Source organism: Pipistrellus kuhlii, unplaced genomic scaffold, assembly GCF_014108245.1.
Source record: "Pipistrellus kuhlii isolate mPipKuh1 unplaced genomic scaffold, mPipKuh1.p scaffold_m20_p_4, whole genome shotgun sequence".
Lineage (NCBI taxonomy): Eukaryota > Metazoa > Chordata > Mammalia > Chiroptera > Vespertilionidae > Pipistrellus > Pipistrellus kuhlii.
In genome coordinates, this window is record NW_023425540.1 from 23,453,991 (window position 1) to 23,471,976 (window position 17,986).

Genomic DNA, 17,986 nt, shown 5'->3' on the forward strand with positions numbered 1-17,986 from the left:
CCAGCCACTGCATCTGATCCCATGATTCCTCTAGTTCCCAATCCCAGTGACTGATCTACACAGATACAATGATCAAAACCTGACTCCTCATTCTAGCAGTGATTGTTCTTCTGAGAGCCCATTCCCCACCCCTCACCTCCCCAACACCCCCACCCCTGCCTTGCTTCTGGGTACTCTGATGACTGAGTTGTGTCTTACCAACCCATGCTCCTCTGCCTGCCTCCCCAACTTTCCCCTTCCAACTCACCCTTTCAGATTTAGCTTGGAAGCTCTCTTCTCCAAGGAGCCCTGCAAATCTCCCAGATCCACATCTAAGAGAGAATCAGCTCTTTCCTTCTCCCTGTGCTCTGCACCTTCAGTGCAACAAACCACTGTGTCTCAGCACATGTATTGTACATCTGGCTTCTCCCCTACTGGGCTGTGACTTGGAAGGAAAGGGCTTGTTTTTTGTCTGTTCTCTCTAGCTTTTTATAGGATGCCTGGCACAAAGCAGACTGTCTGGAGATGTTTGTTGAATGAATGAACGATCATTATTACCTCACATATCCCATCTATACAAACATTACGGCTATCCTCCGAGCATGGAGTCCCATCTTTGACTTTATTTGACAAAGAAAAGAAGAAATCAAATCCTTCTGCGATACAGTAGAGTTTGCATAAGTCCTGATCTTAAAAAGAAATACACACACAAACACAAATAAGAAAGATACTTAAGCTCTGATCATTTTTGCTCTAAATTTTAGATAGACTTTTTTTTTTCTTTTTGCCCATAAAATAAACTCTCACACAATAATACATTGCAAAGACATTTTTGTATGGTTGTTTCTTTAGGCTTGTTTTTCCCCCTTTAATTTATTATTATCTAAATGTTCAGTGTTACTTTTTACTCAACGCTCTCTTTTACTAGTCTTGGTTCTTTACACAGTAATTGGCACATAGTAGGCATTCAATAAACATTTGTTGATTTGAACTACAACATTACTATTCACTATTTCACTAGTATAATTAATTACTTTCTTGTAGAAATTCAAAAAGTCACTATCATTTTCTAACAATATGTCAAATTCTCACAAATAAAAGGTAACACAAGAATTAAAAGTATTGAATTTCTTAATCGCTAATGAAGTTGAAAAATTACATAATATTTTTTAAACTAATAGAGGGAATCACTTTTAGATGAAATCTCTAGAAAATGATGTTTCTATAAATATAATTGTAAAAAAAACTGATACATAAAGAACATGGGTATCATCATATCCTTAAGACTGATAAAGTTCACTTCCTCTCTTAATACTCCATTTCAAAGGTTTATGACTTATATGCTTAAATATAAACTTTGTAAAAACTACATCCCTTTGTTTTCTCATTGGTAAGAAGGGAACTCTTTATGATGAACATTTTGTCTGCCTTAGGGGTTTTCATAGGCTCAAGACTCATCTACTAATATTTTCTTTATTTTATGAGACCCACTTGAACAATTTTAAGATCAAATTTAGTCTTCCCTGATTAATAAATTTATTTATTGAAGACTAGCAAGGTCAGGAATAGCACGTACATTTTGTGACCCCAATTTCAAAGTTCTTTCTATTTTTTTCTCTTGCCTAGTACTTATTTCTCACTGGCTTAATTTTCTCTGAGTTTAAGAGTGAAAATACCACCAAGAATGCTTTGTGTGAAATTGCTGACAATTTTCTATCCATAATCTACTAACTTCATAAACCTCTCAGCATGAAAATATTACATATTGTGATGAAGTAAGTAAATGTCATTGAGAAGTTCTAACTTATGTATATCTTGAGTGTTGCTTGGACAATATTCCAAATTTCAAAGAATAAGTTGATTAGATGTTCTTTGACTTATTTTTAAATTATACCACTTAAGCTACCAAGCTCAAGTTATAATAATCACAAGACTAATCATCATTTTTCTCCAACTGAGAGTAAAATCTTACATATGTCACAAATAAACATCTAGATTTATAGTTATATTACAGATCAAGACTTTCTGAATATAGTACACTTTAAAATTGTCTGATTTTTCCAAAAGATAGTAAAATTGTTCTTTCATTATCTGGCAATTATGTGTTCATTGGGTGACATGCTATTAGAAATACCACCATCAACTATAAGGATTTGTAATTAAAATAAGCATTGATCCATTGACAATAAAATATCTACTTTGCATTTTTTACCACTTCTAAAATTGAATGGTATTATATACGTGCTCTCTGTTTTGGCTTGTTAATTTCTGACCACACAGCTGGTTAAGATGCCAGTGGCCATATGTCAAATTACCCCAGAAAGAGATCTATGACACTGACCTCATATAGGGGTATCTGATCTACCTGAACTCCACACCATCTATCATGTAGTTCTTTTAGGAGGAAAGATAATAAAGTAGGAGGCTATTACTACTGAGTAGGGTTTGGGATTTACCTTTTACTTGCGTGTAAGGCTTCCACTTGTAGTGCCACCCTCGGAACCGTTTGCTGTTGTATTCCGCACACTGCATGGCGCGGAAGTCAACAGTATCGTGGGGACATTTCTGACTGTTGCAAAGCTTCAGAGTGCGAGTGGAGCCCTCACAAAACTTCCCGCCATGAGATGGTCTGGAACACATATTTTGCTGTTAGAAACCTTACATTTTAATGGGGACTTGCCCCTTCCTTCAAATTGGGTTTATTAGAGAGATGTAGCAGATTTGTTAAATTACTTACAGGGGCTAAGTCATTTACTAAGTAGTCACTGATAGTTTCTTATATATTAGCGACATGGGCAGTGTTTCCTTTTCTACTGAGGGTATAGTTTACAATGTTGGCAGAGGAGGTTAGAATGTGGTAAGTGCGTTTGTGAGTACTTGTCAATGGCCACCTCCCAGCCTCCTTCTGTGGGAATAGGGTCAGCATTGCTCCGAATTCCATAAAGGTGGGGGCAACAAAGGAGGTCAGTGGCTCTCCCAGAATTACACAGTTGATAAAAAGCAGAACTGAGAAAGAAATTGAACTATACCACTTCTTTCCACTACTAGCTTCCTGTGACAAGGGCAGGCCACCCAATTGGGTCAGAAATAACAGTCACCTTCCACTAGTTGGCACTGACAGCAAATGCCTCAGGTTCTTTGCTATCCTCTCAGAATTCATGTGTACCACCAGGATGAGAGCATCCTGTCCATGCAGGAACCTGTTGGATCTCACATGTTACAGCCAGGCCTGAGATAATGGCAATATGACATATCTTAAACAAACCTAGGCACAAAAAGAGGATTTAAAATCCATTCACTCCACTATACTGGTGACTGCATTTAACATTCTTGTTATATAACAGGAGGCCACAACTAAAGCACATGTTGGAAAGGTGAATATATATGATGAAAAACCAAAAATTTGTTTTTTTATCACATACTGCATTTAACATTCTTGTTATATAACAGGAGGCCACCACAATTAAAGCATATATTGGAAAGTAAATATTTTTTATGAAAACTAAATATTATTTTTTTCAAATAAAATAATTGTTCTTATTGATTCTTATTCATTTTTTTCTATACTTTTCTTATGATTTTTTTCTTTGTTTTAGGCAGGCCCTTGGCATTTCAAGTAAACATGGTTACAATCCAATTTTGGAATATCACTGTTGGATCTATTAATTTTTGCTATGTTTAGATAGTTATAAGCATCTCATATCAAAGAAATATTGTTTTAGAAATGTTTGAGAGAAAAGGCTTTCCTACTTAATGTTTCTTACAATAAAATTTGAAGTACAGAGTGAGTACGACTGAGCTCAGATACAGGCACTGTTTGAAAGGCTAGTGGCAGAGAAATTCTCACTTGTGAGTTGGGAAATTCAGACTTGCTTACTTGGGATTAGTGCAGAGGCGGTCTCTGTGGGACACTCCTCCTCCGCAGGTCCTGGAGCACGGTGACCAGGGAGACCAGTCTGACCAATGACCGTGGGTAGGCTTAGGGCCTTCATCACCATATTTCACACACTGCCCTCCACGGCACCACTAAAAGTTAAAAAAAAAAAAAAAAAAAAAAAAAAAAAAAAGTAGATATGACCTCATGGGTAGAAAGATGGATCAGCACTCTTGCAATGCTCAATGCTCAGTCATGGGGAGCCTGGTACCATAAGCAGACATTCTCGTCCCTAACCATTAGTAGCACATCATACAAACACACTTAAGGATGCTTCTTTTGTCTTTCCAAACCTACCATTGTTCTATAAATCCATGTAAATGGAACATAAATAGAAAAAGAAAACCCCAGCTGAGCTGTTGGAACTTGACCCATTTAATTAAGTAGTGTTGCATAGATGGTCAGCTCTCAAGTGAGTGGACACTGACCTCTCCTGAAAACAATGGGCTTTTCACATCTCATTTTTGGCTGAGACTGAGTCTAAGGTAGAGAAATCCAGCTGGAGGTTCCACATGACTCAACACCTTGTCATTTCTAGTGGGTGGGCTGTGACTTTGCTCTAAGGCACCTGGACTCAGAGCCTGGAGGTCATAACTGATGCACATCAGAGGTCACAGGGCTTTCTGAAATGAAATAATCTGCACAGAGCTTGTCTGTCCCTGGAGATGCTATCAGCTCCCCTTTCTCAAGAGGAGGGCCCATCAACATAGATTCATGCTAACATCTACATGGTTCCTTCACTCCTACCCCACATAAGATCTCACATTGTATTGAGCGGTGTTGGATTTTCTACCTACAGCTTGGTGTAGACCTAGGCCTTCTGTTGAGAGGAGGGAAGTAACTACCTTGTTTCTTGTGGCTGGCAGAGCCTGTCCTGTGGCCTGGGGGCAAGGGGTAGAGCAATTTAGAGTCACCTGATTTGTTCTGAGAGAAAAAATGCTGCTTTTGTAATAAACCAGTAAAAATGTAAAAAATATTTCAATTATTAATGATGTATTGTTGCTACTTGTTAATTGTTGGCACAGGGGAGTGACAATTTCAAATACTTTGATTCATTATTATTTAAGAAAGAAAAATTTAAAATATAAGTAAGTCTGAGAACTAAAGCCTCATCCATTGAATTCTTTGATTCTTTGCTACAAGCAAAAAAAAAAAAAAAAAAAAAAAAAAGTCTCTCTTTCATTACTGCCTTCCCCCACCCCAGCTGAAAAAATGAAGTCCTATAGGACTGACCCCTCTCAGCTCCATGAGGGGCACATGGCTGGGAAAAGGTCTCCAAATCTATGCTTTGTGGCTTTAACATTAATATTTGGTGCTGGATCTCTAAGTGGTTAAATGGTTGTTAAGGGTTTAATGTTTCCCCTTACTAAATAGGTTCTGCCATCACCTTTGCCTGAACATCCACATATCTTAATTCCAGCGAGCTCATCAATTCTATCATTGAACAAAGTGAAAAAAAGAGAGTCCTCTTCATAATATCAATATAAACACAATCTTTTGATATATATAGGTATGCACATATTTATGAAAAAGAAGGGTTTAAAAATACCAAGATAAGATGAGGAGAGATGAATGGGCTGAAAGACTGACATCTAAATATGGCAATGTATGTGCCTAAGATCAGCATCTTACCATGTCATGCCCACAAATGGTGCCTTCTGCTGCTGGCATAAATTTAGTCTCACACTTCCTTCCAATCCGGTGACACCATAGGGCTTTACAGATATCCTAAAAGGAGAAGAAAGGTCATGAGTATTACAAATGACCCATGATAACTTATCAATGAAAACTTTAAGGGGAAACAACTGATATAAATTAAAACTGATATCTACTTAGCAGTAGATACATAGATAGAGAACCCTGAAGACTCATGTTCTAGATTTGGTTGATCCCTGAAATTTTGTTTTTTCATCATAAATTTACCAAAATTATATTTTCTAAACTAATAAGTTAAATATATTCCTGGTCTGGTAGTCAGTTGGTTTGAGTCCCATATATCAAAAGGTTGTGTATTTGATCAATGGTTGGGGTCATACAGGAGGCAACTGATCAGTTTCTCTTTCTCTTTCTTTCCATTCTTTTCTCTCTAAAATCAATCCTTGGTTGAGGTTAAAAAATTAATAAGTAAAATATGCCTAATCCAGACATTGCAGACAACTCCAAAAAAATTAAAATTAACAAACAATAAAACCTAACATATTATAATTTATCCTTGACTCCATCTTTCATTAAGTTCTCTAAGTCTGAATCCAAAATTTTCAAATTAAAGAGGATTATGAATCTTGCTGCATTGTCCATTGACCCATCATACATCCAGAAATAAGCCATAAAGTTAGAAGACTCTTAAAATACCATACAATCCTTGTTACTGTTTTTCAACATATCAAAAATCATTTGATACTTTGATACCCTATTGATGCAACTGTCTGCCATCAGATAAAACATGACACTCTATTCTGAAAAACAAATAAAATTTCTAGGACCTCAAAGAGTGAGATAATACAGTAAAAATTAAAACACAACCAAAAAAAATAATTACTCCTAATCACTTTTATCATACTCTGACTTAGCTGCTGACCCCTGGACATAATGTACAGTTATTGTATTAAACTTAGCATCATTTTTGCATGTCATTATATTCTTAATAAAACTTCACGGTCCTCTTAGAACAAAGACCCTTTTAAATCATGGTTCCAAAAACAGGGAGTTGAAATGTAAGATGTTCTGGGCATGGGGGGAGCTCCCAATTTCAACAGAAGCCAAGACATGAAGGTGATTAAATTTCCAAGTATTGTGACAGCTTGTATTTCAAACTTCAGGGTCAGGCCAACAAGCAATGTTGACAAAGCATTGGGACTTGATGAAGACACAACATTTATAATAATCCATATTTAACTCAGGAAAAAACAAGTTGAAGCCCAAGTAGACAGTTCACTCATGATTTTATTTTTGCAGTTAAGAAATACTATCTTAATGAAGGCTCTCACTTACTATACTATCCCCTAATTTAAGGTTTATGCTTACAAAAACTAACTTCAGTAATATGACTTGGTGCATTTTAACATCACAACCTAACACCTCCACAAAATCATTTTCAATGGCTGTGTTGAAACTTTATTGTTTCTATATTGTGAATAGAGTGTCACCAGATTCATTTTTCTCAAACTGTATGTATTATGCTCTCCAAAAATGTAAACTGAAAATATAATTACAAATGATATAATAATAAGGTATATAATCTATTGCAATTACTTGTTTTGCAAGCAGTGGGCTATTTTTTACCACTGATTTTGATGATCACTATGTAAGTCATCAGTAAACCATGGCCACTTAAGTATGGGAGTTTACACATGAGTATGTAAACATACATACATATTCACCAAATGCACATGCATTTGTACTGTATAATAACTTTTGAAACTAATTAGCATGTGGTACCTAAAGAGGTTCATCTCTTTCTAAAGTATCATCCATCCATCTATCACCCAGCTCAGCAAATTTAATTAAGTGGCTCTTATGTGATAGTTGTTGGCCTAGACACTGGGTAATTTGCTTCCCATTTATTCTTTTATGTTCTTCCATCAGGAGACTTACTAATCTTTACATTTCAACCTAACAAAATAGAACCATTTTCATAAAATTTCAGTAGAAGTTCATTAAAAAATGTAAATTTCAAAATTGAAAATATGCTGAGATAATTCAATCCACCTCTAATTGCCATATAATATGTAATTTTGAATTCAAATATTAGAGATTCTGGTCACAAAAATATAACTTAATTTATAAAGACAAAATACATCAAGTTTATTTGTGTTGAAGAACAATTTTACATAATGATTAGCTGACATTTTGTTGAAAAGTTTTGTTTTTATTTCAAGAGGTTTTTCTTCTACTGTCATAATTAAATAACTGATAATAGGCTTACTTTTTTTGCATAGGAAAACTATAAAGCTAAAAAAAATGTAGGGGCCAATTGTTTTAGACCTCTGACGAAAGGTAACATAGTACATAATCCTGGAGAGAAGGGAAACTTATAAGTGAGTGACAAATTTGCCTCAGCTCCCTTCAATATTTCATTGCATGCTAATATTTCCTCAATAATGAAAAAATGGAAAAAATATGCACATTAACTTATTTTCTATATTTTCCAAATGGTATGAGGGTTTCATGGATGACATAATCCATGGTCACAGAACAAAGTAATGTGGAAACCAGAAGTTGTTTCTAGTTTGAAATAAAACATTCGTTTTAAGTACTTTTTTTTTTTAAACATAAAGAAGAGTAATACTCAAAAAATTCTTAGAGAATTCACATTGTGCCCATGGAATATATACTGATGAGAACTGATTTATTATTCTTGGTCCAAGCTGAGATGGCTCAGCTGAGGAGATAAAAACCCATTTCTGGCACATGGCTATAACTGACCTTTGTGCAAGCTCTATTTGAGTTTAGAAACTGGAAATATTCCGGTGCATTCTGAAATGATGGGAGGTTTCTGGAGAACTATATATTTTTGTCTACCTTTGTCTTAATTCTATTATAAACTAGAATAAAAGAAACCTCAAAAAGAGTTACTTTCATTTAATCTATAGGTAGGTCTCCTTATGGTTCAGAGTTCCTAAATCTCCATTTCCCTGTCCAGCAAGAACACTCCTCTCTGTGTTATATGAGGAATTTATATTAGGAGAACATAAGGCTAATATCCTCGGGGTTGGTGTATTACCTAGCCTCTCCTTCAAGAAACTTGTCTCTATATACTTTAATTGGAGAATTTAATAATCAGAAGCCCTAGAAAAGCTGCTACTTTAGAGTAAATTATGCTTATAGAGGTGCAAGGTAATGGTGGACCTTGTTTTTTTTTTAATACCACCACTTTAAAAAATGCAGAGTATTAGTTTGCCAACCAACACCAACCAAAAGTAATTGCTGAGCTCCCACGTGATAAATCAGAAAGAAAGAAGTGACCTAATAGGCCAAGTTGTTCTCAAGTGAAAACTGATACCCACAACAGTATCAGTCATCATTTTCTTTGCCAGTAAAACATGTGTTTCCTGTTATATGGGGCCAGCCCTTAACATACAGGATTTGACATTTGGTAGGTACCCAATAAGTGGAGAATAGATCAATGTCAGTTACACTGAATAAAATGGTTTTATGAATAATAGTGCACTGAACACTGACCAGTAATCACTTGCCTTTTTAAAATCCAGCATGCAGAGCTTGGCTTTCTCTCCAAATTGCCACTTGCACTGCGTGTTTGCATCATATAACTGTCCTGGCAATTTCTCAGGATACTTGTATTCTTTCACAGGCTTTGGCTGATCAGCAAGGCATGTCGCTTGGGCAGTGCTAAATCAAAGAGGAGATGCCAAAAGAATTATCAAAGAGGTACATTCAGTTATGCCATTTCTTCTCATATAGTTTACCACATATATTATATACAGAAGAGGAGGTTTTTCCCTGAAGGTCCAATATAACCATCATCTTAATTAAATTTCAATATAGGGGCCACATTTTCAGAAACTGTTCATTTTTCTTTTTCCAGGAAGGCAATTTGTTTTTTCTTAGATTACTCAAAATCTTCATGGGGAAAAAGCAAAATGGAATAATACAACCAGATGTTCAATGTGAAAAGCTTCTATTACAGACCACTTTTATGTACACTTCTTGCCAGGAACAATCAAAAGATGGAAATGGGTATTGTAAAAGGCAAAATACAATCTGCCAATTTCAAAGATTAAAATGCATTTTCTCTCCCTGCTTGCTTCCCTTTCTTTCTTCCTTCTTCTCCAAGGCTAGGGGACACCTGCACAACAGATTATAGCTTCCAAAGGTTCTGTATGAACCATTGCAGCACTTTCCACCAGCAATGCTCTATCCTCATGCTAATTTCTTACTAGACTTCGAAGTCCAGGAGGAAAATAACTCTGCTTAAGTTTACTAGCAGATGGCTAAAGGCCAACTAATAATTCCTTCCTCCACAAATACAGTATCCCCTTCCTTACCAGGGCTGTACTTAGGTATAATGTTTGCATTGGAGGGAGGAGGGACAAGTGTTTGCAAATAGCAACCAAATCCTACTTGTAAATTTCAACAAGCCAAAAGGGGAAAAAAAGCCCCCTGTAATCACAATAAATTAATCAACAACATGCATCTCCAACCTTTTCTTTGTGTGCTTGTCCACCTTGATTGGAATCTTTCTGGCCCCAGTCTTCAGGGCCCTAGTCCCAGATTCCTGTGCCTTGGAGCCCACTGATGCGTGACTTCAATTAATATCCACACACAAAAAACATGAGGGATGGCACAAGCCACTCTGCACGAGATATTAATCCTACATGCAATGAGGTCAGAAGGTTTTCCAGAGCAAACCAAGAAGTAGAGATGATGTTAAATGATAGGAATCGGCTATGAGTAGTGACTGGCTCACTATATGAGCTCAATAAATTATTTGTCTATTACTGTTTCTCTGAGCATGATGCAAGGACATATTTATAAGTAAAGAAAAATGAATAAAAGTGTAATTAACATTTCAAGACAGGAGTGATTTGTCAAATTGCAAATTCCACAGACCCTCTCTTCAATGGATCGCAAATGATTTCTGTATACTAGTAAGATGTCTCAAATTATTTCCTAAAGTTTACATCAGGGTTGGCAATATTATTTCCGGTCCATGGGCAGGAAACTGGGTAAAGTCAGCTATACTGATTGGTTCACATGAGAGACTGAAAAATTATAAAGAGGTTCACAGGTTCAGGAATTTTATAGTTTGTGCAAATGTAACTTGCTATTTATAATTCATCCTTAAAGTTAAGATCAAAGAGAACTTCCCCTTCTAACTATGGTGGAGTGGCATGTATCAAATAGATCCTTCTTGGGCATCAGAAAACTAAAAAAAGGACACAAGGAATGAAAATGTATAGAGCAAAGGGAGGCACAGAACTGAGTCAAGCCAAGCACCCAGTTCTATTTTCCTCCTCAAAAAGGGAATTTGTTGAGTCATAAGCATCTGCTAGGAAGACAAGTGGCAGAGTAGAAAGTGAAAGTTGAGGGCCTGAGGAGCTGAGCAAAGTTTTTGGCAATCTGGTGCTGGGAGATGAACATTGGAACAGAGGCTCTGCTGGAAAGGAGGGCCCTGGTACACTAAAGGATTTTCATTGACAGTACAATAGGCCTAATTCCAGGAATGAGAATAAGCTCGATAGGTCAGTTTATAAAGTGAATGAAGATAAACTCCAACCACCCCATCTGCTAAAAATAAAATCATTACTATGTCTTTAAACATTTCATAAACAATGTCCTCATTTATCAAAATTAGTATGTTTACTCGGAGATAAGACCAAATGATTGAAATCCAAGAGAATATACACATAATAGAGGCAGACTCATAAAAAATTCAACTACTAGTATAATCAGAAATAGAATTCAAAATTACTGTAACTAATAGGTTCAAGAAAATAAAAAAATGAATAATTTCACCAAAGAAATAACATACAAAATACTCATATGGTATATTGTAAAAAGTCATAATATTAACAAAATTGGAATCCAAAAAAGAGAAGATAGGAAGAATTGGACAGAGTAAATACTTCTAAATAAAATGGCCAAGAATATTTAAAAACTGATGGACATAGCAAACCATAGATTTTAGTAGTTCTAAAATCCTCAACAGAAAGCACACATAGGTACATACAGGAATTCTACAGAAAACCAAAATCACACACAAAGAAATCAAAAGCTACCTGGAGAAAAAGAGATAAGACTGACAGCTATTTTATCAAAAGAAATGACAAGAGCCAGGCAACAATGAAATGATAGCTTCAAATTACAAGAGAAAGATAACTGCTGAACAAGAATTCTATTTAAAGCCAAAATACTCTTTACAAAGAACAGTAAAATAAAGACAAACATGAATATGTTACTAAGAAGCCCACAATAAAACAAACAAAGAAACAAACAACACTCTAATGGGACTGGTTCAGACACAGAGGAAATGCTCTCAGATGGAAAATGGAAATGCTAGAAGCAATGAAGAGTAATATAAGGGTAATTATGTTGGTTACAAAACCACAGAGAAAAGCACATGGTGGTGAGGATGAGGTCCCTGCCTGGTCAAGAAACACACAGTGCATAGACTGGGAGCCTGGAAGACCTCATAGATGGAGAAGATGTAGGAACACACATATCAAATGCCAGGATGTGAAAGTCAGCTCCGATTAGCATCACATATGAAGAGCTAAAACTCCATGTGTTGAGCTCATTCTGTTACACCCAGACTTCATGATCCCCACAGACCACCAGGGAGCCGAGTCCGATGCAATAAACAAAAGAGCCTCTTCCATGCTAGCATGGGCTATGTCCCACTCATACCCACAGCATGGCGGAAGAGAGACCAAATTTCGCCAAGCCCAGGGGTTTTACACTGGTGGTGATGTCACTGCTTTGGCTGACCCTGATTGGTTGGGTGAGGGCTAGGGTCCAGTTACACAAAATGGAAGATAACCCCTCCCTGCCCCACAGTGGAGTCAGGAGTTTATCCTTGCCCTGCCCTGCCCTGCCCTCTCAATCCCTTTCAAATCTGGTTAGGTTTATGCTTGGACCTGCTTGCTCCTGCCCTATTGGCTAAATCAGGTCACATTGCTAAGCCCAGAGTCAGTGAGGCAAGTATAGGGATCCCCCAGGATATGGGTGCAAGAAGGAAAAGCATGACATTTTATAAACAACCTACCAAAATATCTACAAGGATAAAAGAGGTTTTGACTCTTTTGCATGCCCTGAACCAAAATCAGGTAACTTGCATGTGACAAGCAAAACAGTAAACATTGTAGGACAGCAGTCGCCAACCTTTTGGACCTCACCAATCACCAGTGGTCCAGACCATTGGTTGGCAACCACTGTTGTAGGAGATCATGGCACAGACTATATGCATGACTTTAAGGTAAGCAGAATGCTTTTTTTTTTTTTTTTTTTTTTAGCAATGCACACACACACAAAAAATGCTTCTACTGAAGGGGAAATATTAATAATTTGGACTCCATTAAACTTGTGTTAAAGAAAGAAACTGAGGCAAGGTCAAAGGTACCACAATATGTCAACATCCTTTTTCCACTCTTATTCATGAACCATAAAATATTAAACAGCCTGAGAGATATTTTAGATGTATTTCTTCCTTTTCCAAGTAAAAACTCCAGAGCCCCCAGAAAAGGTTATGTCGCTTGCCACCATCAGGACTTAAGTGACAAAGACCTGATCAGCAAGTAAGCTCTGTTTCCCTCTGCTGCTCTTTCCATCACATGATGGTACCTGTTTTCAGGCTTCATGTCACATGGGCTTTGCAGAAACTGCAACATGCTGTGACTTGCTGGTTTGTTTTTCTTAAGATGAACATTATACAGTGGAGCAAAATGTGCACTGAACTGTACTATTTCCATTAAGCCCTAACCAAGCATAATCAACTCTACAGTCAAATCACGATTTCTCATTGAGAAGGTGTAGGGTCTGACAGGGGACCCATGCACCCCTCAAACTTCCAGCTCTGGTCACCTTTCTCATGTGCTGCTGTAGACTAGTGTGGTCAGAGGGGGAGGCATGTTCAATTATCAGTAGTCCATGACTTAGATTAAAAGAAATAAATTGAAGATGAGTCCATGTTGTCATTAAGTTTAAAATAATGAGCTAAATTTTCCCTAAACCTTAGACCTCCAGGATGCAGACATGAGTAAATGTGATGAGGCCTGTGTCTGCTCATAGGAAATGACACATTACTTTATTGACTAGGTTGATGAATGTACTCCAAACACACATCTGTCCTTCTTGACTCTACCATGTAGGGAGAAAAGTTGTGCTGACAACTTTAGGCCAATTGAGTTACTTATTATATGTTTTTTCCATGTACCACATGCTAAATTGCTAATAAAAGAAACTAGATTCATCGTTAAGAGTTTGCATTTATCCTTACTCATTATCAGGATCATATCCAGAGAGCCACCTAAATTGGAGGAGAATGTAGCAGTGTTTTGATTCCTTGGAAATCAGGAAGTCACCAAACATGTCAAAGAAGACTTGCGTCAGATTCATTAAGCTGATGAAAAGTCAGTGTTAACACGCTGTATACATGTCCAATTTATAACTGGTCATCTCAAGTAAACCTTCATAGTGAACTTGATATTGAATGTCTTTTTTTTTTTTTTTTTTGAAAATTTAATCTTCCAAGTAAACAAACTTATGAGCATGTAAATTTTTGTATATTTACTTATCATCACAGGGTCCAAGGAAATTAGAAAAGTCCCTGAAAATAAAGGCCCATTACTAATTGCAACAGAAAGGTTTTACTGACTGGCACAAAAACAAATGAAGATACTTCAGATTACATTAAACCAGTAACATAGGACAAAAATGGCTTTGAATTCCATAACCTTAATAATTATTCTGAAAATCATATTCTGATTTGAAGATTACAACCCATATTCAGTGTCATCAAAATATGTATTCTCTAAGAATATAAATATTTTCTTTCCATGAATTTACCTATATTTATTGGCAGTTAAAACACTTTTTCTGGACACTTTTATAATGCTGATTTTCACTGCATATCTGAACTTGGCACCCCTTTTTCCCAAGATGTCAGTGAACACTTATAAAAGCTGAAAATATTTATGTTGTCTTCATCATAACTAAAAGGATGAAAAAGCAATATAATTAAAAAATACTCTAAAATTATAGGAAGAATTTGAGATATAAAAAATTCCTAATTTTTCTTATTAATAGAAGAGTACTGAGAGCCTTAAAATTAATGTTCTTTATTACAATAAGCAGAATTCTTCACACATACACATACTGAACAGCTGCAAAAAAAATCAAACATAATACTAACAATCCCCAACTTGCTTTCATGAAAATACTGTGTAGGGAACAACAAATGCTAAAAGGAAATCTGAATGACTACAAGGAACAGAGATCTCACCAATATACATTTGCATGTGGTACAAGACAGAAATAGTTACGGTTTAAAGCTTAAGCCAAACTATAAATGCAAATTCATTGACATTTGGGGAATAATCTAATGATGTTTCTTAAGGACCCTTCTTTCTCTTAAATTTTAAAATATAATGACTATTGTTCAGGAATCCTACCTTCCAAATATTCTATACCCTAAATAAATTATTGCTATAATCAAATTTCCTAAAAATAATGATTAAAATAATAGGCTTTTACAGGCAGGTTAAGGTTTATATATTTAAGTTTTCCCTCCTACTAAGAAATGAATTTAAAAAAAAATTACGTGTGCTTTACCATTGTGTGCATTGATGTATATATGCCAGATCTTCCCACTCAAGGATTGAAATATTTAGTTATAGATAAGAGAATTAAAAAAAATGTAGACAAAATATTTTGGATTGGTAAGTATCATATGGACTCCTTTTGAGTTTAAAGGTTGAATGATGTTGAATTAAGCCTACAGGCCTCCATTCCCTAAGGAAGTGTTTGGCAAACTCCTTAGTCAAATAAATATCTCAAGACACTTTGAAATGGGATCTACCTTGGGAAGTCACACCCAAGCTTGAGGCTGCTTGGACAGGATCAGGCTGACCAGGTCCTGACCATCAAAAGCACCAAGAGCTATATGACCAGCTTCAAAGTTCATACCTTAAAAATTTGTGCAGGTACTGGCGGCTGCAGGGTGACCAAGAGAAGACCCCATTGCGTCCTGCTAATGTAGGGGACATTATATTGCCCTCAGACTTTTTGCACATGTTTCCTTCTCCATCATGGATCATGCCAAAGCTACGAGAGAGAGAAATGGTTCTTTCAAAACAAAGAATGGTTTAAATTTTCTAATGCACTATATCAAGCACATGTAAAAACACTGTGAAGACTCCCCTACTTTTGTGTCCTAGTCATGCAGATAAATTACGGCTTTAACAACCAAACTGTGGAGATGAGGCAACTTCATAGACTTTTCCTGAAGAACTACCATTCACTGAGCTGTTTGAAAGGGCTCACAAATATCAAAACAGGGCACTGTTCAGATGTTGCTAAGGACAGATGCTTTCTTTATATATATATAAAAGCATTTCAGATGGCATGGGTGGACCATTTGTTTGATCTTGGTAGAGCTAAAACTGTTCTATATTCCTTCACTCCCTCTATGCTCTCTTCTGCTCAGAATTTCCAGTGTTTGTCAGAAATACAGATGCCAGACTCCCCAGGTGTGTTGATACCTAACACAATTTGAGAATTACTAGCCAATTACTGCAACTCTTGGTTCCTGCACCTACCCAGTACTGCTCCATCTAAGGCTAGGTATACACTGCCAGAGGCTGTGACTGCTGGACATTTATTGACCCAAATACTCCCTTCATTCCTTTGGAGGAAATGTCTCTATGGAACCCCAATGGGTGGCTATGGTTACCTATATTTCTGGGCCTTGTTTGACAGTGAACCTGTTATAGACAGAATATTAAGCATGCTACTTATTTTTCCAAATGTATACCTCACTAGAAGCCCATAACATAGGTTTGATATAGTGACAGCAAGACTGAGGACTTGAGAGAGGCTTGCCCAGGGTCTCAGAGTCAGGATTGGAACCTGACACTCTAATGTCAGAGCCCAGACAGGTCCCATGCAAAAGTGTAATCCAAGCATGATTGAAGGGTGTATCTAAGAAATTCTAGTGTGCAAACATTGTCCAATTTCTTCAAAATTCCTACTCAGTACCAAGGGTGATGTATATGCAGTCATTTCAGCCTCCACCCATTCTCTGAAGTTCTATTAATCAAGGCCAGAGTAACCACACGGTAGAGAAAATGTGTCATGACTATGGAAAAGATTCAGAATGTAATCACATATGGGTGGCTGCTTTGTGGAGAAAGTGACCAAAATAAAATACACACATACCCACCCCCGGCTGGCCCTTGATCTGAATGTGGAGAAGACACATTTTGGGCCATCAAGCTCTCTAGACAAGTTTGTCACCACTTTTGCCTACATTTCTAAGATATTCAAAGTCACACTACCCCTGGTCTGAGAACATCTTGGACTTCAACTTTTCATCTGAGGTATTTTCAATGATTCTAGCATTAATCTCAAACTCTGTTGTGCACCAGAATACCTGAGAAATACATTATATAGTGTGTCTTTGCAAAGCCCACCCTGATAGCTTTCTGATTTAGTAGATTGTGGGTTTGGCTCTGGCACTTGGGTGTATTCTAACACAGTAAGTTGATTCTGACCTACCCAATCTGAGCACCACTATTTTAAGAGTTGTGTTTCCAACTAGTACAACTCCCATAAATGGTACTGCGATAGATGCCAGCACATTAGCATGAAAGTGCCACAATGATCACATTTGATATTAATATTAATATAGTCATGGAAGAATGACTAGAACACATTCTAAAGATAAGGTTGGTATTTGGCAACCCAGAAATATGATTAATATTCAAGTTATACATGTTGGATAAGTTTTTGCTTCCATGAACCTGTAGTACTTTATTCAAAGTGACTACACCCCATATATTAATGCACTAAATATATACATATGCATCTTTTATTTTTTACCTACCACTTAATAAATTTCTAAAAAACAGGGATTCTTGTTGTCCATGCTTATAGCCCCAGAGTCAGTGGGGCTCAACAGTCCACAACATGTTCTCTATTCATATTTGTTGAATGAATAAAGAATAACCTTCCAGCTTTAACACCAACTCAATTATCCACATAGAAACATAATTTCAAAATAAATTAGACTGGAGAATTATGTTCAGTGTCAGGTGCCTTTAATGTATTTCTATGGTACTTTCTTGAGTGATTCAATTACATTAAGTATTCCTTCATTATTAACGACATATCCAGATGAACAGCCAAGTATAGTTAGAGGTTGTATCAATTATGTCAGGCTGTTTAGATAAAAGGGGTTAAGGAAATGAGAAACTCTATAAAGAAATCATCTTGGATAATAAATCACAACCTTGGCCTGATTATGGTAACCTCTGGTAGAACACAGATATCCAGAGCTCTGTTGCAGGTTTTTCAAAAGTCTCTGTCATTTATAAATGGTTTGACTTTGGGCAAATT

At 36.5% G+C, this 17,986-nt stretch overlaps 1 protein-coding gene across 1 annotated transcript in view; it reads right to left on the minus strand.

Moving 5' to 3' along the window:
- The window catches only part of ADAMTS16 (ADAM metallopeptidase with thrombospondin type 1 motif 16), a 97,007-nt gene that overhangs the window by 39,948 nt on the left and 39,073 nt on the right, over positions 1–17,986 (minus strand). Inside the window, exons 9-14 of the mRNA XM_036409669.2 lie at positions 15,557–15,694; positions 9,109–9,262; positions 5,546–5,641; positions 3,857–4,005; positions 2,436–2,608; positions 538–668 (exon numbers count right to left, since the gene is read on the minus strand). Coding sequence (XP_036265562.1) covers positions 538–668; positions 2,436–2,608; positions 3,857–4,005; positions 5,546–5,641; positions 9,109–9,262; positions 15,557–15,694 — 841 coding nt within the window. The remainder of the gene's footprint in view (positions 1–537; positions 669–2,435; positions 2,609–3,856; positions 4,006–5,545; positions 5,642–9,108; positions 9,263–15,556; positions 15,695–17,986) is intronic.